The following is a 24,019-nucleotide window of genomic DNA, read 5'->3' as shown; positions in this document are numbered from 1 at the left end:
TATATGAAAGACCCATAGCTAATACAATACTCAGCACTGAAAAACCAAGAGCTTTTCCTCTGTGGTTGGGAACAAGAAAGGGATGTCCACTCACCATCTTTAGTATTTTTTTTAAAGATTTTGTTCATTCATTTTAAGAGAGAGAGAGAAAGAAAGAGAGAGAGCATAAGCCAGAAGGAAAGGGAGAAGCAGACTCCCAGCTGAGCAGTGAGCCTGATGTGGGGCTTGATCCCAGGATCCTGAGATCATGACCTGCACCGAAAGCAGACCACTTAACCAACTGAGTCACTCAGGTGCCCCTTACCACTGTTATTTAACATAGTACTGGAAGTCTTAGCCTTAGCAATCACAGAACAAAATTAAATACAAAGCAATCAAATCAGCAAGGGAAGTAAAACTTTCACGATTTGCAACTGATGTGATACTCTATGTAGAAAACCCAAAAGATTCTACGAAAAAAAAAAAAACTGCTAGGGACTGATACACAAATTCAATAATGTCTCAGGATACAAAAACCAACCTACAGAAATCTGTTGCATTTCTATACAGCAATAATAAACAGAAAAAGAAATCAAGGAATCAATGCCACTTATAACTGCATCAAAAACAATAAGATATGGAGAAATAACCCTAACCAAAGAGATAAAAGATTCATACTCCAAAAACTACACAAGATTTATGAAGGAAATTGAAGATGACACAAAGAAACAGAAAAAAGTTCCATGATCATGGATCAGAAGAATGAAAATTATTAAAATGTCTATACTTGGGGTGCCTGGGTGGCTCAGTGGGTTAAAGCCTCTGCCTTCGGCTCAGGTCATGATCCCAGGGTCCTGGGATTGAGTCCCACGTTGGGCTCTCTGCTCAGTGGGGAGCCTGCTTCCCTCTCTCTCTCTGCCTGCCTCTCTGCCTACTTGGGATCTCTCTCTCTCTGTGTCAAATAAGTAAATAAAATCTTAAAAAAAATAAAATTTCTATACTATGCGAAGCAATCTCACATTTAAGGCACCCCATATAAAAATACCACCAGCATTTTTCACATAGGTGGACAAAAAAACTCTAAAATTTGTATGGAACCACAAAAGACCCCAAACAGCCAAAGCAATGCTGAAAAAGAAAAGTAAAGCTTGGAGGAATCACAATTCTGGATTTCCAGTTGTACTAAAAAGATGTGTGATTAAGACAGTATGGTATTGGTACAAAAACAGACACACAGATCAAAGGAACAGAACAGAATACTCAGAAATGCACCCACAACTATATGGTCACCTCATTTTTGACAAAGCAGCAAAGAATATCCAGTGGAAGAAAGACAGTCTCTTAAACAAATCGTAATAGGAAAACTAGACAGCAACATGCAGAAAAATGAAACTGTACCCTTTTCTTATATCATACATAAAAATAAACTAAAAAATGGATGAGACATCTAAATGTGAGACACGAATCCAACAAAATTCTAGAAAAGAGCACAGACAGAAACCTCTCTGACCACAGCCACAGCAACTTATTATCAGACAGGTCTCTGGAGACAAGGGAAACTAAAGCAAAAATGAACTACTGGGACTTCATCAAGATAAAAAGCTTCTGCACAGGGAAGGACGCAATAAACAAAACTAAAACAGACCTAAAGAATAGGAGAAGATCTATGCAAATGACATATCTGATGAAGGGTTATTATCCAAAATCTATAAAGAACTTACAAACTCAACACCTAACAAACAAATCATCCAGTTAAGAAATGGGCAGAAGACAAGAACAGACATTTTTCCAAAGAAGACATCCAGATGGTCAACAGACACATCAAAAGATACTCAACATCCCTAATCATCAGGGAAATACAAATCAAAACCATGATGAGATACCACCTCACATCTGTCAGAATGGTTAAATTAACAACACAGGGACAGCAAATGTTGGTGAAGATGATGAGAAAGAGGAATCCTTTTACATTGTTGGTGGGAATGCAAACTGGTACAGCTACTCTGGAAAACAATATGGAGGTTTCTCAAAAAGTTAAAAAAAGAACTATCCTATGACCCACTAATTGCACTACTAGGTATTTGCGCAAAGGATACAAAAATACCAAATTAAAAGGACACATGTACAGGTGCCTGGGTGGCTCAGTGGGTAAAACCTGATTTATTAGGCTCTGGTCATGATCCCAGGGTCCTGGGATCGAGCCCCACATAGGGTTCTCTGCTCGGCAAGGAGCCTACTTCCTCCTCTCCCTCTCTCTCTCTGCCTACCTCTCTGCCTACTTGCGATCTCTGTCAAATATATAAATAAAATCTTTATTAAAAAAAGGACACATGCAACCTTATGTTTACAATACCATTATCAACAATACCTAAATTATGGAAAAAGACCAAATGTCCATGAATTGATGAATGAATAAAGATGTGGGGTGTGTGTGTGTGTGTATGTATATTTTTATACATATATATATGTGTGTGTGTATATATATATATACACATATATATAATACATATATTATTGTTATACATATTATGTATTATATTATTATGTATTATATTATTATGTATTATATTATTATTATACATATATATGTGTGTGTGTATATATATACACACACACATATATATGTGATGGAATATTACTGAGTTGTCAAAAATGAAATCTTGCCATTTGGAAGGACATGGATAGAGCTAGAATGTATTATGCTAAGTCAAACAAGTCAGAGAGAGAAAATACCAGATGATTACACTCATCTGATGAGTGTACAGATGAACACAGGGGAAGGGAAAAAGAGAGAGGGAAACAAACCATAAGAGACTCTTAACTATCAAAAATAAACTGAGGTTTGATGGAGGGAAGGTGGGCAGGGGATGGGTTAAATGCGTTATGGGTATTAAGGAGGGCACTTGTGTTGAGCACTGGGTGTTTCATTTATGTGATGAATCATTAAATTCTACTTTTGAAATCAGTATTATACTATATGTTAACTAACTAGAATTTATATACAAATTTAAAAATAATAAAAGAAATAAACATAAGGTTTTTAGAATGGTGTAAAGTGAATTGATCATTATTAAGGCATTAATATAAAACAAAAGAAAAAAAGCCCACATAGTATGTGATAAAGGAAACGCATAGTAATAAAGTAATAAAGTGATAAAGTCAACGCACAGTAGAATGATTGCTTATATTCACCTCTTAAAAATAATTATGGCTTATACTTTAAACAATGCTTAAATAGGGGCAAATGCAATTTAATGAGAAGACATTTTGTCAAAGTTTGAACATAACATGAATATTTTACATTCCCGGGAAAGAGATTTTTTTAAATACATGGAATCAATTCTGTTTTTACCTAACAGAATGTCCAAACCTCTGTAATGAAGTTTCTAATTAACATTGAAAATAGAAACAAAGTAAATGATTAGAAGCTTATTAAATTCTGAAACTTTGCTATGTTTTGAAATATAACTAATTTTGAAGATAGTGGTTCTCAACCAGGGACAACTTTGTCTAGTTGGGGACATTTTTTAATATCTGAAGGCATTTTTGTTTTTCCTAACTGGTGGTAGCGGGGCTGCTGCTGGCATCGAGTGCGGAGAGGTCATGAATACTGCTAAACATCCTACAATGCACAGCATTCCACAAAAAAGAACTATTGAGCCAAATAATCAAAGTGTCAAAGTTAAGGAATTCTTCTTAAGCATATGCTTTCAGTGCTTGTCAAATACTTTTAAAATTTATTGTGTAATATTTAAGAATATAGAAATGTATACACAAGACAATTAATCTATATGTCTACCACTGAGCTTAATAAAAAGTGTTCAATCCCTCCTTCTCTATTCCTTACTCTCTAGTTTTTAAAGATTAGTTCAAATACCTATTATGTTATTGCTATAGTATAACTGTGTTAAAATATGTCATAGCATGTTGGCTATATCATATGTTAAATTGTACTACAACTATCATATGACTTTTACAGATTTAATGACTAGGCATATTTATGCTTTACATAGGAGATCTAGAATTATAACAGAACATTGCAAAGTAATTATTTATTCCTTGTATGTAGACTGCCTTGATAAATTTCCTGAAAACACAACTGGAAGGAATTGGTTTTACAGATAAAAATCAATTACAAATGTGTTATACTTCATTAAATACATCACTCGCTGACAATCAGTGTATTCAAAACAAATTTATATAGCACCAAAAAATGTGGGAAGTTAGGAAACAAAAAACAAAAAAAATTCAACCAAAAAAACACTGTGATTGTTTTCCATCTCTGTTAGTATCACTGGGGGCGTTGGAGCCTGGATTTTCTGCCTCCATTTCTCTGGGGCTGAAGCATGCCTGCCTTTTGTCTAGAGATAGCTTCATAACTGCAAGTTAGAGTAAGGATTTTGGTTTAACCTTGCTTCTCCTTTCCTAGTTCAAGGTTCTGGAAGTCTGTGTGAGGAAAAAGATGGCACCTTCCACATTCTACAACTGCAAGAGAATTCTTGGTCTACCACAAACATCACCTCACTTCAACAAACCCAGTGGATATACAGGATAAAAGAACCAGAATCTGAATAAAGTTCTATCATGGCTTCAAGTCTACAAGACAACAGAAAATATGATCTTTGAGCCACATCTTGTTCAACTATTAATAAGACCTATGTTTTGTTAATAAAAAAGTTTTTTTTAAAAAAGACCTATGTTTCGTTCAAACTGCAAATGGACTAAAATATTTTGTATTTTTAAAATGCTTGTTATAATCCAATTAGTATAAGAAAATTATTTAAAGCAACTTTTTCTCTCTTTCTAAAATAGTCTTGATAGCACTTATGAACAACAATACAAATGAAACCTGGTATTAATCAACAATAGACATAAAGGGGATGAAAATGAGCAGTCATTACATTTACTTGGAACAGATATGATTTTATCAACAGACTGAAAGTAGCAAACAAGGGTCAAAGATAAGCAGCGAAGAAAGGGAAGAGAAAAAAAATCACTAAACTAATCAGTTAGAAACAAAAGATGAAAAAGAACAGCCCCTCATGGATAGAAGTATTTTTGGATTGCAACAGCAAGCCATAAAGTAATCATTTATTCCACTATGATGAGAAATGGGAAAGGTATCTTATATGAATGTTCCTGTTATTACTAATGCTTCATATTCTCTAAAAATTATAGAAATGAATGTGGTTTGTACAAGTTATTTAAGAGAAAAATGTTTTCAAACTCTACAGTACTAATGCCATCATAGCCTTAATTAATATACTTATAGTCATCAACCCTTGTAAAGTACACGAACACACGCAGACTCGCAGGCTGCATAAAATACAGATGGTCGATAGCCGCATAAATAGATCAATGATTACAAAGATGGACTGAGGAGACAAAAATGAGTTCTACTATTACACATGCATGAGCTTCCTGACTATAAGAATAATTATACTCCAGAATTGGTTAATCGAGTGAAGTTGAAGAATCACTTTTCTCTGCAGAATCAATAGATAGCCATTTATGTTTGATGGCTTAGGAGTAATCAGGGCAATGTATCAGATGATCTATGCTTTATTCTAATTGTTATGTCAGGACCCAATAAAAGTTACTCAATTCATATAATCTGTTTTGAGACATAAAGTAACAATTGGAAAAACCTGTAGACCATATATATTTGGTACAGTGCTGGGTACTTGAATGGGTCCAGAAGAATAACATGGCCAGCAAGAGCAGAAATTATCTGAGGGAAAAAGAGCAACCTCAAATACTTCCATGCATTTATTACAAAAAGACATCTATAGAGGTATTTTTTTTTTAATTTAAAGGTATGAAGGAGATGCCCTCGAGCCATAATTCACTGAGGGGATATTATTAAGAAAGATTAGGGCCCTTGATTTAGAAAAGAATGTATTTAAATGAAAGTAAGGAAAAGAGGGAAGAGAGAATTTAGAGTAGAGGAAGAGAAGGTGGGAAGGAAGTTGGAAAGTTAAGAGAAAATGAAGTGGGTGGAGAATGAGCTAAAAATAGGATAGTGGATAGTTGCATACCCAGAAGAAATGCTTGTGTCCCTTAAAAATAAGGGAGAGATCAACCTAAAGACAACAAACAGAACATTTGCTTAAGGAATATAATAACCTGGTACAAAGTATGGATTATTTTAAGAAAATAACTATAAGAAAATAACTATTACTTGAACTAAGTAAGTCACTGAAATTCAGGTTCTCAAAAGGGGTATCTTTTACCCCATCTCATTCTCCTACTTATCATTCCTTAAAATTCTCCCCTGTGCCGGCTATGGTGAACCCCTCAGTATCTGGCCGGCTCCCTAAAACAGTGGCTCACTTTGTTCATATATCTATAAAACCACCTATTCCCTCAAACAGAGTACTCTAAAGAAACATAGTCTAAATCTTCCATTTGTCACTTCAACCATCAACTTCGGTAGATATACCCTATCCACTATCTTTGGTCCTTATACTTGAGCAAACATTTCTTTCCAAATGATTCCAAAAATCCAGTTTTCAGTCCTAATCTCCATTCTGACTTCCAATTACATATTCTAATAAATTTGTTAAAATTTTCTCTTCTGCCCTGGAAGTATTTTATCTGTTTGACATATTTCACTTAGCACAATGCTTTCAAGTTCCATCTGCGTTGTCATAAATGAAAGGATTTCCTCCTTTTCTATGGCTGAATAATATTCCTGTGTGTATGTGTAACATTTTAATCTACTCATTCATCAATAGACATCTAGATTGCTTCCATGTCTTGGCTAATGTAAAAATAAAATGCTGCAATAAAAACAGAAATGGGTATGCAGTTATCTCTTCAAAATAGTGATTTCATTTCCTTCAGAGATATACCCAGGAGTGTGACGGCTCAATCACACAGGAGTTCTATTTTAATTTTTTAAGGAATCACCACACTGTTTTACAGTATGGCTGCACGAATTTACATTCCCAACAACAGTTTACAAAGGTCTCTTTTCTGCACATCCTCATCAGCACTTGTTATCTCGTGTTTTTTTTTTTTTTTTTAATAATAGTGATTCCAACAGATGTGAGGTGCTATCTCATTACAGTTTGGATTTGCAGGTCCCTGATAATTACCAATATCGAACACCTTTTCATGTGCCTGTTGGCTACTGGAGTATCTTCTCTGGAAAAAAATGCCTTTTTGGGACACCTGGGTGGCTCAGTTGGTTAAGCCGCTGCCTTCGGCTCAGGTCATGATCCCAGGGTCCTGGAATGGAGTTCCATATCGGGCTCCTTGCTCAGCGGAGAGCCTGTTTCTCTCTGCCTCTGCCTGACGCTCTGCCTGCTTGTGTTCTCTCTCTTTCTCTCTCTCTGACAAATAAATAAATAAATAAATAAAATCTTTTTGAAAATGTCTTTTCAAGTGTTTTGCTGATTTTTTTAAGTCAAATTATTTGGTATTCTACTCTTAAGTTGTAGGAGTTCTTTATATATATTGGATATTAACTATAATCAGATTTGTGGTTCGTAAATATTTTCTCCCATACTGTAGGCTGCCTTTTCACTCTGCTATTTCTTGTGCTGTGCAGAAAGCTTAGATCGATGTAGTCCCTCTTTTTATTTTTGCTTTGTAGTGTCAAATCAAGACAGTATTTCCAAGATCAATGTCAAGGAGCTTTTCCCTTGTTTTCTTCTAGGACTTTTATGATTTCATGACTTAGGTTTAAGGTTTTGTTTTTTTTTTTTAAGATTTTATTTATTTATTTATTTGACAGACAGAGATCACAAATAGGCAGAGAGGCAGGCAGAGAGAGGAAGAGAAGCAGGCTCCCTGTTGAGCAGAGAGCCCGATGGGGGGCTCGATCCCAGGACCCTGGGATCATGACCTGAGCCAAAGGCAGAGGCTTTAACCCACTGAGCCACCCAGGTGCCCCACATTTAAGCCTTTAAAAATCCACTGGTTGATGTAAGCTACATTCCCATTCTCCATCTCTCTCTTATCCCTCTAACAGATGCCCCCCAGGGATCTCCATAAGGTGATCTGGAGAAGGACAATATGATCAGACCACAGCTGTTTCCTTACCCTTCTAATGTGGCCCTTCTTGGTCTTTTTGGACCAGGAGGGTGATTTAACATCATCCCTGAGTCTGGGATTTTCACAATGGTGTATTCTCTATAGCTAGTGGCTAGAGAGACTGAAGCTGGAACAACTTATGTCCGTCAGCTTGACTGGAAAACTTTTCTGTACTAGTTTCTGGTCTTCTTGTTTGTGCCTTTAATACCAGTTTATTGGTCCTTTTCTCATAATAAAATAAAACACAAAGGAATATAAAAGAAACAGATTATATTAAAATAGTTAATGTATTTTTAAAAAGTGACATTAACAATAGATATGCATCTTGATTAAAGCATTACAAAATAAGATCTAGTGGTAGCTTTAATAACTAGTGTAATTTTGAAGTATTACTGACTTTAATATTTCAAGATACCTGTCTCAAATGTAATGTGATATGAAAATATTTATTATTTCTATTAGTGAAAAGTTAGAGGCACTATTAATACTACTTTGGTATGTTACCTACATTGTTAATCAAATGAAATACCAAATGTTAATTTAAAGTTTAAAAAATTAAATAAAAATTAAAAAAATAAAGTTACAGTTAAAGTTATACAAATAAAGATACAGTATTTTTCATATCTAAATTCAGGAGCCTCTGAATTCTATTAACCCCAAAGGGGGGGATTTGAATCCCTGGTTAAAAACCTCTGCTCAATACATATCTTTCTAAATTATTCTGCAGTTATATTACATTGCCTTCTATGTTAATCATCCTATTTTCTATGTATGTTTTGTGAATATGACTATAATCTCCCTAGCAACACAATTTCCTCAGCATTTAAGAATCATTTACATGCACTAACGTTCTAAAATAAAACACACTTTTATTTTTCCCTTAACATTTGAATCAATTTTTTGTGAGTGCTAGTTTCATTTCTTTGTCAATGTTCTATATGTAAGTAGGCCTATAAATATTTGATTTTTACCCCCAGTAGTCTGAAAACACTGGTTTCAGGTTTTTTTCCTCAGTAGATCAAATTGATATTACACTGACAGATTTTCAAAGCAGAAATAATAACTCTGAGAATCACCAAAATTTAGTTCACATTATTTGGACCTAACTCATAATTATATATATTAAAAGCTCCTCAACAAGCTCAGAATATGGTATACATTTTTAAATGTTTCCATGTGTTCCTGTATTTTAGGACATCTCAACATCTTCCACACAATGAAATCAGTTTCTAGCTTAAATTTATATATTTTGAAATAAGGAAAACATTGGTATTCTTATTAATAACCTGATATTTGGGCTTGTTCTTGCTGATTAAACTAGATAGATAGATAGATAAGAGTTTTTTAAATAAGATATTCATCCTGCTAAATAATTAAAATATATTAGTTGTCTGGTTGGAAAGAGCCTATTGACCTATACTGGAGAGATAATACTAGTGTTAACTCTGTGGGAAGCAGTGTGTCCTTAATTGTTTTTTGTTGTGTTTATTGTTATGAGGAGACAAACATCTCCTGTGAGCAATATACTATGATTATACATGGATAGAATTTAGCACTGTAATCAAATAGAACTTACAACAAAGTTAATCTGATGATACATATTTAATGCTATGCATTATCAATGTGCTACATGGTAATTAGAAATAAATTGTAAACAGCTCCTATGAATGACAAACTGGTGTTACTTTTGCATCACTGAAGCAAATGCTTCTGGGATGGGAGGGGAAAAAAAGCAGTAGCGATTTTAGTCTTTTCTCTTGCCTCAGAGAAGCAGTCACCTTTGTGTTCTGGCAAACTGAGTAACTGTTTCAATCTAGGACCTTCCTTCTTACCAAAAGATAATCAGATGTTTGATATTTCTGGATAAACATCCTACTAACTTCAATAACTCACACCGAGTTACGTATCATCTGTGCTTATATCAAAGTGGCACAATTCTAATCACATATACTACTATTAAATTACATGTTAAGTTGTTTTCTCCTACAAGCAGAATGAAAGAAATGATTTTTGACTGAGCAAGGTAAGGAATGAGAGGAAATTTCAGAGAGTCTGGCATTGAGATGAAAAGCAATCTGGCTTGAAAAAAAGTCCTCAGTGGTATGCTTTCAACAAAAAGAAGGCACAAAATTTGTGGGGCAAAGGATGCAAGGGGTAAAACACATGAATATGTGGGGGAAAAAAAGAAAGAGATAAAGGCTTAGAAAAGTGAAAGAAAGTCTAGAAAAAAGGAAAAGATGATACAAGCCCAGTTCAACCCAATTCACAGCAAACAGGAATTACATGGATGCATCTGGTATAACATGCACTAAAGGAGCCTTGGCAGGAGCTATACTTTATGATTCTCCATCATTCATCTTCCTAAATAATACTGTGATTTCAAAAACAGTTGCTTTCACTGCATAGTGGGTATAATTAAATGAGCAAATTCAAGAATTTATACATAATTTATTGTCATCTCCAAATTGAAAGCAATCCATTCCTCCAAACTGGACCAGGCTTACCCAATTTAAAGAGAAACAAATAGGTATCGTTTATGCTACATAATAAAGTGAAACAGATAAAGAATCCCACATAATAAATGTCTTTCTATATATTTTAAAAGCTTTTTGCATATTAGAAGGATATTCGTAAGTGAGAATCTTTCTCTGGTTCTTACATTCCCTGAAGAGTTGAAAATATTACTTAAAAAATAATGTTTTGGGGGCGCCTGGGTGGCTCAGTGGGTTAAGCCGCTGCCTTTGACTCGGGTCATGATCTCGGGGTCCTGGGATCGAGTCCCATGTCGGGCTCTCTGCTCAGCAGGGAGCCTGCTTCTCTCTCTCTCTGCCTGCCTCTCTGTGTACTTGTTATCTCTCTGTTAAATAAATAAATCTTTAAAAAAAAAAATAATGTTTTGAATGTTACTGCCAAATAAAGACCACAGCAGCATTCTAAATAATTGCATTTTTTTTTCTTTACTAAAGTATGTGAAGGAAAAGCTATATAGTTTTCATTGGTAAAATAAATGGCTAAATTGATTAATTATTCAAAATATGATTCTATTTTACTATAATTTAATTATAGAGAAAAGACTAAAAAGGTTTTGAGTCAGAAATTTCTTTGTCTCTTTGGATCTTAAAATTAAACTGTCCAGTGAAAAAAGAGGGAAAACTAAACCTCATTTAGGCTTCATTCCTCACTCATTCTGACTATTTGTGCAAACAATCATGGGACTTAGGCAGAACAAATATGATCAGCTCTCCATCTCTGCTCAGAGAAATGTGAACTTGCTAGTTGGACAGAAAAATACTTTTTTAAAAAACTTTTCCACAGGGAGATTTATCAAAGTGTAACTCTTATTGAGATTAACATAAATATGTCATGATAATAAAGAGCCTACATAAACCCATTAAACCTTAGCCCTAGAAAATAAATTTCTATTTATCTAAATTTATATTATAATATCTACATTTAAAACATTTACATGAGGTAATCTGTAACGCAAGCTTACATTAAAAACTGGAGGAACTTCCATATAGACATGGCCTGCTCAAATGAAAGACACTTGACAGACACTGGTACTCTGAAATTCAGACAGTCTAAGGGCAATATGGTAAAATTCTCACAGCATAAACTACTGTCTTTAAAATCAAAGCAACCTTTATGGCTTAAAAACAAAAACCAAAAACCCTACAATGACCATGCCTTTATAAGTAAAATCCTAACAGTTCTTCCTTCCAGAAATTAAACTAGACAGGAATAGCCATATCAAGAATTGTAATAATATGTTAGATCTTGTACAGTGCTTTATTCTACAGAGCACATCATTTGGTTTAATACATTTGTATTCTCAGATGTGGCAATAGAGATTTAGCAAGCTAAATAACTGGCTCATGGAAGGCAGGATAATGGAACAGAACAGAAAAAGCAATAGATTTGGAACTATGGGAGATCTTGTTCCAAATTCCAGCTCTGCTACTCTGCCACTAATTATCTACGTGATACTGGGCAATCTCCTTAAATCTCAGTTTTCTTTTCTGTAACATTAGGACAATAGTATGTACCTCATAGGATTGTTAACAGGATACAATAAGATAAAATACATAAAAGGGCTTGACACAATTCTTAGTACATGTTATGTGCCTAATAAAGAATAAGTTTAACACCTACCAATTGGTCATCAGCGAGGTATTTAACCTTTTGACCTTCCTGCTATTTGTAAAATTAGCATAAATTGTAGTAATAATATTTACTTAACAGAATTGTTGTGACATGCAATTTTATGTACACTGAAAGATAGGCAGAAACAAACCAAAAACGCAGATCTTCTATGTTGAATACTCTTATGGGTAACAAAGCTAGATACTCCTGATTCTATTACCGAAACATAAGAAGAACATTTTCCCACAACTGCATTGAGAAAATAACAAACCAGAAATACCTGAGAAAATGAATTTTAAAAGGAAAATATGCAAGTTACCTGAATTAAGGCTTCATTCAGCATGTCTTCATTAACCTCCAGAATAATATTTTTTATATCTTCATATGGCATACGATATGATCCTAGGAAAATAGCTTAAAATAAAAGTAGATTTTATTAAAAATAGAATAGTATCAATATTTTAGAGCCCTTAGAAATACCTTATTCTCATTTTCATAGAATCAAAGTATGAAATTTGTCACCAATATTAATTTACAGTTAGAAACAAACAAATGTAGTATCCATTTGATAGACTGGCTACACTACTCATCTAGGCAAACTGGCCTATTACTTCAACCTCTGATATTTACAGGTTATACATATTTATATATAAATTAAAACCCCTATTAATAATGCTGATGACTACATGCTTATGAATTTTAGATCAAGCTGATACAACATGACTAATGAGAGATTTTATTTCAAGTTGGCCTTTTAATTCAACATTGAATTTAATATGGCTATTGTCACATGCATACAACACAGTACTTCTCAGGAATGACAGTAAAGTCAGCAAATACGAAAAAAAAAATCATATCAATCTACTTTGCAATTCTCCCACATAAGAAAAAGAGTGTTGTCAGTGTTATCTGAATTCCTGCTGAAAATCATGTGGTATAGTATTAGTAGCTCTATATTTTCATAATTTTCCTTCTCAATTTTTTCTCGAATGGACATATATTATGTCATACTGAAGTAAGTCAGCAGTTTACACTGACAAAAGCTTACACTAATTCAGAAAGTATTTTTTAACAACACATTCCACTTTAACTTCCACAAAACACACATTTTAATGAACATTTATATTCTTATATCCAGAACATGAATATATTCCTCTGATTTTTTTTTTCATCTAAAGGTCTCTATGATTTCACTGGAGCTTAAAGGAAAAACCAATCCTCACTGTCTAGGCAAATGATTACCTAGACATAAACACCAAGTGAGAGCTCCATAATCGAAATAATGTTGACAGATATCAACTAGCAATTAAGATCACACTGTTTTTTTTTTAAATTACTGAGTATTCACTTTATAAAGAAAATGTACTCTGTTAAGCAATGTACACATTCACAACTATTAGAAGACTTCTGTCAGCAACATTCCAACTCACAGGAGAATTATGATTTGTTTATTTTAATGTGATCCCTTAACAAAGGGATCTTAACAAAATAAACTCCCATGGTATTTCCTTACATAATTACAAATGCTTGATGTGATGTAATTTCTTATGCATAGTGTTTGAGTATCCCCAGAATATAAACACAGTCTACACATGGTGGATTAAAAAAAATGCTGAATTCAATAGAGGGGGAGAATATGCCAAAATAAAATCTAAGGTCTAGTTAAATAAAGATGGGTTTAGGGCACCTGGGTGGCTCAGGGGGTTAAGCTGCTGCCTTCGGCTCAGGTCATCATCTCAGGGTCCTGGGATGGAGTCCCACATAGGGCCCGCTGCTCAGCAGGGAGCCTGCTTCCCTCTCTCTTTCTCTTTCTGCCTGCCTCTCTGCCTACTTGTGATCTCTGTCTGTCAAATAAATAAATAAAAATCTTTTAAAAAGATGGGTTTAACTGTCCAGCTGCTTTAGCAAAAACATATTTAATGACTGACTAATTTGTTAAAGGCTTTAAGGTTCACTAAACACTTTAACTTTTATTTACATTTAATTAACATAAAGTACAATACTGGTTTCAGGACCAGAATTCAATAATTCATCACTTACATACAATACCCAGTGCTTATTACAATGAGTGCCCTTTAATACCCATCAAATGTCTAACCAATGCCCCACCCTCCTCCCTCCATCAACCCTCAGTTTGTTCTGTACCCTTAAGTCTCTTCTACTTTGTTTCCCTCTCTCCTTTTTATTCTTATTCTACTTCCCATATGTTCATCTGTTTTCTTTCTTAAATTCCACATATGACTAAAATTATATGGAATTTGTTTTTCTCTGATTGACTTATTTCACTTAACATAATACATATAAGCTGCATTCACATCATTGGTAAGATTTCATTCTTTTTGATAGCTGGTTAATATCCCATTACATAAACACACACACACACACACACACACACACACACACACATATATAATCTTTATCCATTCATCAGTCAATAGACATCTTGGCTCTCTCCTTAATCTGGCTATTGTTGATAATGTTGCTACAAACACCAGGTTGCATGTACCTCTTCAAATGTATACTTTCTCTCATTTGGGATACAAAAGCTGGATCTTGGGCTAGTTTTCCCAACACCATTTGTTGAAGAGACTGTCTTTTCTCCACCGGACATTTGTTCCTGCTTTCTCAAAGATGCAGTGATCATATACTTGTGGGTCCATTTCTTGGTTTTCTATTCTAATCCATTTATCTATGTGGGTAATTTTGTGCCAGTACCATACTGTCTTGACCACTACATTTTTGTTATGTAACTTGAAATCTGAAATCATGTTGCCTCCAGTTTTGTTTTTCTTTTTCAATATTGCATTGCCTATTCAGGGTCCTTTGTGCTTCCATACAAATATTAGGATGGTTTGTGAAAAATGATACTGGTATTTTGATAGGGCTTGCATTAAAGTAGATTGCTTTGGGTAGTATATATATTTTAACAATGTTTGTCCTCCCAATCCATGAGCATTGAATGCTTTTCCATTTCTTTGTGTCCTCTTCAATTTCTTTTATAACCGTTCTATAGTTTTCAGAGTACAAATATTTTACTTCTTTAGTTAGTTTATTCCTAGGTATCATGGTTTTTGGTGCAATTGCAAATAGGATTGGTTCCTTAGTTACTTTTCTGCTGCTTCATCATTGGTGGATAGGAATGCAGTGGATTTCTCCAAGTTCATTTTAAATCCTGGAACTCTGCTGAATTCATGTATTACTTCTAGCAATTTCTGGTGGACTCTTTCAGGTTTTCTACATAGAGTATCATGTTATCTGAAAATAGTGAAAGCTTGACTTCTTCCTTGCCAATTTTGATGCTTTTTATTTCTTTCTGTTGTCTGATTACTGAGGCTAAGACTTCTAGTACTATGTTAAACGGTAATGGTGAGAGTAGACAACCTTGTCTTGTTCCTGACCATAGAGGAAAAGCTCTGTTTTTACCCATTGAGGAGGTTATCACCTGTCGGTCTTTTGTATATGGCCTTTATGATATTGAGACATTTTCTACCCATCCTTACTTTGTTGATGGTTTTTAATCAATAAAGGATGGCATATTTTGTCAAATGCTTTTTCTGCATCTATTGAGATCAGTGGTCCATATCCTTTCTTTCATTAGTGTGGTGTATCACAGTGATTAATTCACAAATATTGAAATATCCCTGCAGCCCATGAGTAAATCCCACTTGATCATGTTGAATAATTCTTTTAATGTACTACTGAATTAAATTAGCTAGTATTTTATTGAGAATTTTTACATCCATATTCATCAGAGATATTGGCCTGAGATTTTCCTTTTAAGTACAGTCTTTGTCCAGTCTTGGAATCAAGGTCATGCTGACTTTTTAGAACGACTTTCAAAGTTTTCCTTCCATTTCTATTTTTTGAAACAGTTTAAGAATAGTATTAACTCTTCCTTAAATGTCTGGTAGAAGTCCAGAAGTTCTGGCCCAGGACTCCTGTTTCTTGGGAGATTTTTGATTACTGATTCAATTTCATTGCTAGTTAAGTGTCTGTTCAAATTTTCTATTTCTTCCTGTTTCAGTTCTGGTAGTCTGTAAGTTTCTATGAGTTTCTGCATTTCTTTAAGACTGCCCAGTTTGTTGGCATGTAATTTTTCATAGTATTGCCTTATAATTGTTTGTATGTCTATGTTTTTGTCTCTGAGCTCTCTTGGTCATTTGGTATTTTATCTGTTTGGTTTCTCTCTCTCTCTCCCTCCCTTTCTTCCTCCCTCCCTCCCCCTCTCTCTGATATGTCTGGCTAGTTTTCTTGGGTCTTTCCAAGTAGGAGTGCTTAGTATCATTGATCTGTCCTATTGGTTTTTGTGTTTGTTTCTTTTTTCTGTATCACTGATTTTGCTTACAATATTTATTAATAATTTCCCTTATTCTGCTGGATTTAGGCTTTATTTGCTGTTCTGTTTTTAACAGCTTCAGGTGTAAGGTTAGGGTATGTTTGAGACTTTTCTTTTTCTTGTGGTAGATTTGTATTACAATGTATTTCCTTCTTAGGACTGCCTTTGCTGCCTGCCAAAGTTTTTGTAGTGTCATGTTTTCACTTTCATTTGTTTCCACGTAATTTTTTTTTTAAATTTCTTCTTTAATTTCCTAGTTAACCTATTCATTCTTTAGTAGTCTGTTCTTTAACCTCCATGTATTTGTGGTCTTTCTGAATTTTTTCTTGTGATTGACTTCAATTTTCATAGGGTTGTGGTCTGAAAATATGCATGGTATGACCTCAAACTTTTTGCACTTCTTGAGGCCTCATTTGTGGCCCAGGATGCATCTATTCTGGAGACTGTTCCATGTAGACTGAAAAAGAGTGTGTATTCTTTTGCTTTAGGATGAAATGTGAATGTATCTGTGAAGTCCATCTGGTCCAGTGTGTCATTCAAAGACATTGTTTCCTTACTGATTTTCTGCTTAGATGATCTGATCTGTCCATTGCTCTAAGTGGGGTGTTAAAGTTGCCCACTATTACTGTATTATTATCAATGAGTTTCTTTATGCTTGTTATTAACTGATTTATGTATTTGGGTGCTCCCAATTTGGGGGTATAAATATTTATAATTGCTAGATCTTCTTGATGGTAGAATCCTTTTTTATGATATAATGTCCTTCTTCATCTCTCGTTACAGTCTTTGCTTAAATATCTAGTTTCTTTGATTATGTATGGCTACTCCAGCTTTCTTTTGACATCCATTAGCATGATAGATGTTTGTCCATCCCCTTACTTTCAACTGCAGGTGTCTTTAGGTCTAAAATGAGTCCCTTGGAGGGAGTATATAGATAGATCTTGCTTTTTTAAAAAATCCATTCTGATATGCTGTCTTTTGATTGAAGCATTTAGTCCATTTACTTTCAGAGTGATTACTAAAAGATACTAATACGTGCCACTATGTTACCTGTAGATTTGATGTTTCTGGGGATGCTCTATGTTCCTTTCTAGTATTTGTTGCCTTTTTTTTCCCCCTCTACTCCAAGATTCCCCTCTAAGATTTCTTGCAGGGCTGGTTTACTGGCCATGAACTCCTTTAGTTTTTGTTTGTCTGGGAAACTCTTTAATCTCTCCTGTTTTGAATGATAGCTTTGCTGGATAAAGAATTTGTTTGCATAGTTTTCCCATTCATCACATTGAATATAGCCTGCCACTCTCTTCTGATCTGCCATGTTTCTGTGGACAGATCTGCTGCGAATGCGATCTGTTTTCCTCTGTAGTTTAAGGGCTTTTTTTTTTCCTTTACTTCTCTCAGGAAACTTTTTTCTGTATTTTGTGAACTTGACGATTATATGCCTTGGCAATGGTCAGCTTTTGCTAGATTTAATAGGAAATCTTTTGCTTCTCGGATTTTGATGTCTGTGCTCCCTAGGCTAGGATGTTTTTAGTTATAATTGAAACAAATAAACCTTCTGTCCCCTTTTCTCTTCCTTCATGTTCTGGGATTCCTTCCAAAAGGTAGTAGCTTTTCTAATTACTGACTTGCAGTTTTTGTTCTCTCAGACCTCCAATTATTTTCTTGAGTATTCAGAATGAATGATAACTACCTAGCTGTGTTCAAAAGCCGTGACAAGCTTTGGGTCCCCCAACTCCTTTGCCATCTTAGTTCCTCCCCCAGTTCACCGACCAGTTTTTAAGTGCAGTGGTTAACAATTTAACTCTCTAACATCACAATTAGATCAACTATAAAGGAAGAGCAATAAAAGAATTTTCCCAGTGTGATCAGTAAATATACCCAGGTCTAGGCGGAAAAGGGGAAAATGACATTCTTGAACTCTGTGAGTGAACCTAATGTCTTACTCTGTCTTCTAACAGTGCTTAATTATCAGTATTTTCAAAAGCTTTATTATTCATGTTTCATCTCGCCTGAGGAAGACTAAATTATGATGGTTTCCATTCTGGCAGAATGACAAAAAGGCAACTCAAATCATGTTTACACACAATTTTGTTTCTAGTAGATGCTAAATATACTTGTTCAAATTAGTTACAACTTTGTGTAAAAATATTCATCACTACCTCATCACCACCTTCACCACCACCCCTTATACAGAAAATATCACATACACAGATTCTGGGCTGTTTTGGGATCCAAAATTCTCAATTCTTTCACTTTCTTCTTTGCAGGAAGGACCTTCTTTTCTTCTGAAGCTTCTATATTCTTTTGAACTAAAGGAAAAACGTTTATTCAAAAACAATAATGGTAATAATCCAATCACGTGAAATCAATCAGTAAGGCATATTAACTACATTAATAAAACTTATGCCAAAAATCAGTAAATGTGTTTATTTCATTAGTTCAAAGAGGATAAATATAATAATGTAGACCAATTTAGAGGTTACCCTACAAATTAAATTTCAGCACTTAAGCAGAAAAGATAAGCCAAATAGTATCAAAAATCAATTGCAGTTTCTTACCTAATGTGCACCATTCACGACTCCTTTACCAGGTATCTACAGTAGCACTGGATTTAAATATACAGTAAACTCTCCCTAATTTGGATTAATTGAGGAAAAAAGCAGTTATGCATTTATCCTAAAATATGCTAAAATTTACAATGTCTTTAATTCAGTGGAACTGCTTTAAAGTATGTAAAGTAACTTTAACTGCTAAACAGGTTGTCATATAAAAATTCCTGCTGAGATTGCTTTGATGAATAAATAGGAACCATTTGCAAGTTGCACAACTGATGAGGGAGCACAAGGCTGGCTGAAGACAAAGCAAAAGCTGGCACCTTGCACTCCCCTCTCCATCCACTCCCCCTCAGTCATATGTGTAGCATCCCTCAGGCAGCCCTGACTGCCATGAACAATAAGCAAATAGTTAACTTGCAGAGCTCACAATCCTGCTAGACAGGAGTCTCCCTTGGCTTACAAATGTCCTAAATCTCACTAACAAAGAGATTGTGACACACCACCAAAAAGTCTCCCAACTATCTTAATGTTAATGACTGGTCTAAAGACAACATTGATCCAGCTGCAAGGGCAAGGCCTCTGGTAGGCCTGGGACATCCTGGAACCTTGTAGGCCCTCTTTAGCATATGAAAACTCCATTGAAACCTCCCTTCCCCTCACCTTCCCCCAACCACAGGGTACATAACCTGCCATCCCTCAGAACCCTGGGCAGCAGCTCTTCCTGCCCACAGGTCCTGTCCCTGTGCTTTAATAAACCACCATTTTGCACCAAAGATGTCTCAAGAATTCTTTCTTGGTCATCAGCTCTGGACCTCAGCCCACCGAACCTCACCTAGGTTCTAGAACTTCATCACAACAACAGCACCATTTGCATGCACATAATTAATAAACTTCAAAGACTTGTCTTTTTTTTAACTATCTTTGTCTCCGTAACAGTTTTTAGTACTATTTGCCTTATTAGAAGAAAATATTTAGTTATGCTCTGTTCAGAAGGTAGTCTTCTAGGTCTTAACAGTTCAAAGGACCTGAAACTGTGTGAAGTAGCAGTGCCAAGGAGTGGCTTTAGCCCAGCACAACCTCCATCAGCTCTACCTCAGAACACCCACCTCAAAAACCAAACTAAAAAACAATGTAGCTATCTGCTATGAAAATGAAGCTTTATGGCAAATCCCTAAATCCTCCTATACAAAAATTCCACAGCTACTATTGTACTCAGGTGTTGGCAGTTTACTTCTAATATAAAAATGGGGTTGTAAGTAATGGGACCATTAAAAAACATGAGAAAAGTAAAGCCAACATTGTTTTTTCATTCAAATAGTGATATGCTTTTATCCCCAACTGTATGCTGCTAAACTTCATCACTGAATCATATGACCGTAATAATCATGCTTATTACTTTTAAAAATGTAATTTCATTTTGAAGAAATCATTATTTTTATTATCTTAACTTATCTGATTTTTGTTAAAGAGATCACAAATGAGTTACTAATTTTCTTTAGAGGAAAAGCAACACACAACTACAGTACATTTTTGCTAAGCTAAGTGTTCACATGTTAGCATCTAGAAAACTTTCTATACATGTTATAGGATGCATCAAATACTGCAAGTCCATTAAGACTCTCTTTGTATTAATGGTGTAAAATACAGGAAAATTAAGTGAACTTCCCAGAAAAAATAAAATAAATTACCTGAATAATTAAGTACTAACATTTAGTTCTAAGCTTTACCACTATGACTGATATAAAGTGACACAGAGTCTAAGCAGACTACATAATAATTACATTTGAAAATCATGACCTCATGTCCAAACCATGCCCAGGTTAAGACAACTCTATTAAAAAAAATGACAGTCCAAATATCATATCCTTTGTTAATTAAAAAAAGAAGTACCTGAATCATATTTTAATTACTTCTGGAATATCAGAAAAATTTTCCCAAAGAAATAGTCAAGAAAACTGTCCTAATCTCCCAATATGCCTCAAACCCCACTATGGGAGACTAGTTAACCAAGTACATATAGGATGAAAATGCTATAGTGTAACAGATATTATAAGATTTTCTGCAAACTAACAAGACTCTGGAGTAACCCAGACATACATAATGCTCATTTTGTATGACTTCATATTTTTTGCATTTTTTTCATTAAAATATATTCTAACTTCACCCCTTCTCAAATAAACAAGTTGTTTAAAATTAAGATTAGATGTCTTAAATATCCTAAATCCTAATCTATTTCTGTTGTATAATGTAAATTGGCTTTATCTTAGGTTAAAGAAATGGTAAGACTTCCATGATTGGGCACAACTATTTTAGAATTACTAGAGCAAAGCTAGTTTAAAATAGTTCCTTAACTAAACAGCTTTTCACAAACAATAAAGTTTTTGCCATGATCAGTGAATATTAACCAGTGGCTATTACTGCCTTTGGCTTTCTTGTTTTTGAAAGCATTCCCTACTGATCACAAGCACAGGCTTAGATAAATAGAGAATTTGAAGAGAGGTAATGACATAAGAAACTTTGATCCAGATAGCACTAAAGTCTTCTTATATTAAAAATGTCTTGCTTTCAAAAAGTTTCAAAATGTTACCTATCCTAGGATGCTTTTATTGTATGTTTCAAATGCTTTAAAAAATGAAATATTCCATGATTTGGTTAAAATATGGGCAATTTAATAACTCAATTTAAGCCCAATAAACATTTCTCCAAAGAAGACACAAAGATGGACAACAGGTATACAGAAATGCCCTCAATATCATGGGGGTAATACAAATCAAAACCACAATGAGATATCACCTCACAGCTCCTTGAATGGCTCATACCAAAACCAAAACAGTGTTAATGAGGATGCCATAGAGGAATTGGAACACTTGTTCATTGTTGGTAGAAATATAAAATGATGTACCTTCTACAGAGAACACTACAGCAATTCTACAAATAATTAAAACTACAACTACCATAAGATCTACCAATCCCACTTCTGGGTATATAAACAAAAGAACTGAGACTCTCAAAGAGATACTGCACTCCCATATTAACTGTATTATTATTCACAAAACAGCCAAGATATGGAAAGAATCTAAATGTGCATCAAAAGATGAATGAATAAAGAAATGTGGTATATACATATAGTGAAATGTTACTCACCCTTAAAAAAGAAAAGAAAGAAAATCCTGCCATATATAATAAATAACACAGATGAACCTGGGAACATTATGCTACTTAAAATAAGCAAGACATAGGGTGCGGTGCAAAAATAATGAATACTGTTATGATGAAAATAAATAAATTAATTAATTAAATAAGCAAGACATAAAAAGTCAAAAACTACCTAATTATGAAGCATCTAAAATGTCAAATTCATAGACACAAAGAATGAATTGTGGTTGCCGGGGACCAAGGGAGGCGGAAGTGGGGAGTTGCTGTTCAAAGTGTATAAAGTTTCTGTTACATAAGATGAATAAGTTCTAAAGATCAGTGGTACAAAATTGTAGCTATAGTTAGTAAAAATAATACAGTACTGCGCACTTAAAAATTTGTGAGCTGGTAAATCTTATGTGAAAAGTGCTTACACCAAAAATATCATAATGTAAAAACTTAAATTATAGTGATTTTGTTATTTGAAATTATTTGAATGGAACTGAAGAGATTTTTTTTAAGTCTCAATACAAAAACTTCAGTAATTGATTTTATCATAAATGGCCCTATGGTACTCATGTTCATAATGAGGACTATAATCAAATGTGATCTTTCCATATGCAAAAGAAAAACCATATAGCGACTGGTTTTGAATCTGATGAATTGAGTGCTTAAATTGTCACTGTTAATTGAATAATAATGAAATATCATAAAATATTATCTGTAGAAAGATAATGATGTATAATAAAGACATCTGTATTATTATTAAATGTGTTAACATCAAGATATTAATTATATAAAAGTCCCATTAAGTATTCTTATATTTCCTTTTATATGTGGATTTTTATCTGCAATTATTCTACAAATTTATTTCCTTACAATTGAGGGATGCTCACTGGCATAAAGTAAACATGGCTATAATCTTTTCCTGATCTAATTTAGGCAGTTTTCATAAATCCCCTATTAATTTCTGTTCCCAGTGGGTATATACAACATGTGCCAAGATATCTGTAAGTTGTAGCAGATATTAAGATACTATAAATGGGTAACACTGAATGATTTACATAATGATAACTACTATAAATCACAATAAATTTTTATACCTACTTTACCTCAAAATTCCAGTGAGAAAGATTGATTCCTGGAGTCAGCATCAGTATTATCAATCCATTCATTTATCCAGTAAATACTTGTTGAAGACCTACTATGTGTGAGCCTAGGCACATGCATATAGACTTAAATGTCTACTCATTTTTTCTTACATAAATGGTCATATGTAAACTACGGAAGTATCTCCAAAAGATATCTAACATTTATAATTTTCTTTAACCATAATAATATAGTTCGAATGAATATATGCGTATCACTCAACAAGTTATTTTTGTTATTGAAAGTAATTTCATATTAACAAAACCTGTATCTTAAATCAGCATCAAGTGATGTACTAAATCATATTATAAGGACTATGTGGAGAAGTGAAAATATGATACTTCTTAGTAAGTGTACTCTACACAAAACCAGGATAAATAAAGCCAGTAACAGTAGCATTAAAAAACCACCTAAAAATATTTATGTAACTTTATTCATACGTAAATGTATATCCAACAAGTAAATGCCCAACTTGTTTTAGATATACTGATTTTAAAATTGTGATCTCTCTAGATAAATAAATATTTTTCCATTTGTATGCATTCCAGAAATGATTCTAACTATATGGAAATAATTTTTCATGTATTAGCTGAAATAAGTGTTAAATGTCAATAAATAATTTCATGTTAAAATGAGCTCAAGTATGAAAAGGGCAGGCAGGGAAAATCTATTATTTCTGTGT

General features: G+C 34.0%; 1 protein-coding gene across 1 annotated transcript in view; it reads right to left on the bottom strand.

Annotated features, from left to right (window-relative positions):
* DIAPH2 (diaphanous related formin 2) overlaps positions 1-24,019 on the bottom strand; it is a 958,873-nt gene that overhangs the window by 549,429 nt on the left and 385,425 nt on the right. The window contains exons 18-19 of the mRNA XM_032331686.1: positions 18,706-18,807; positions 12,482-12,576 (exon numbers count right to left, since the gene is read on the bottom strand). Of these exons, the coding sequence (XP_032187577.1) occupies positions 12,482-12,576; positions 18,706-18,807 (197 nt within the window). The remainder of the gene's footprint in view (positions 1-12,481; positions 12,577-18,705; positions 18,808-24,019) is intronic.

Source organism: Mustela erminea, chromosome X (genome assembly GCF_009829155.1).
Source record: "Mustela erminea isolate mMusErm1 chromosome X, mMusErm1.Pri, whole genome shotgun sequence".
Lineage (NCBI taxonomy): Eukaryota > Metazoa > Chordata > Mammalia > Carnivora > Mustelidae > Mustela > Mustela erminea.
Note: the sequence above shows the minus strand (reverse complement) of the source record. Positions and strands in the feature narration are given on the sequence as shown.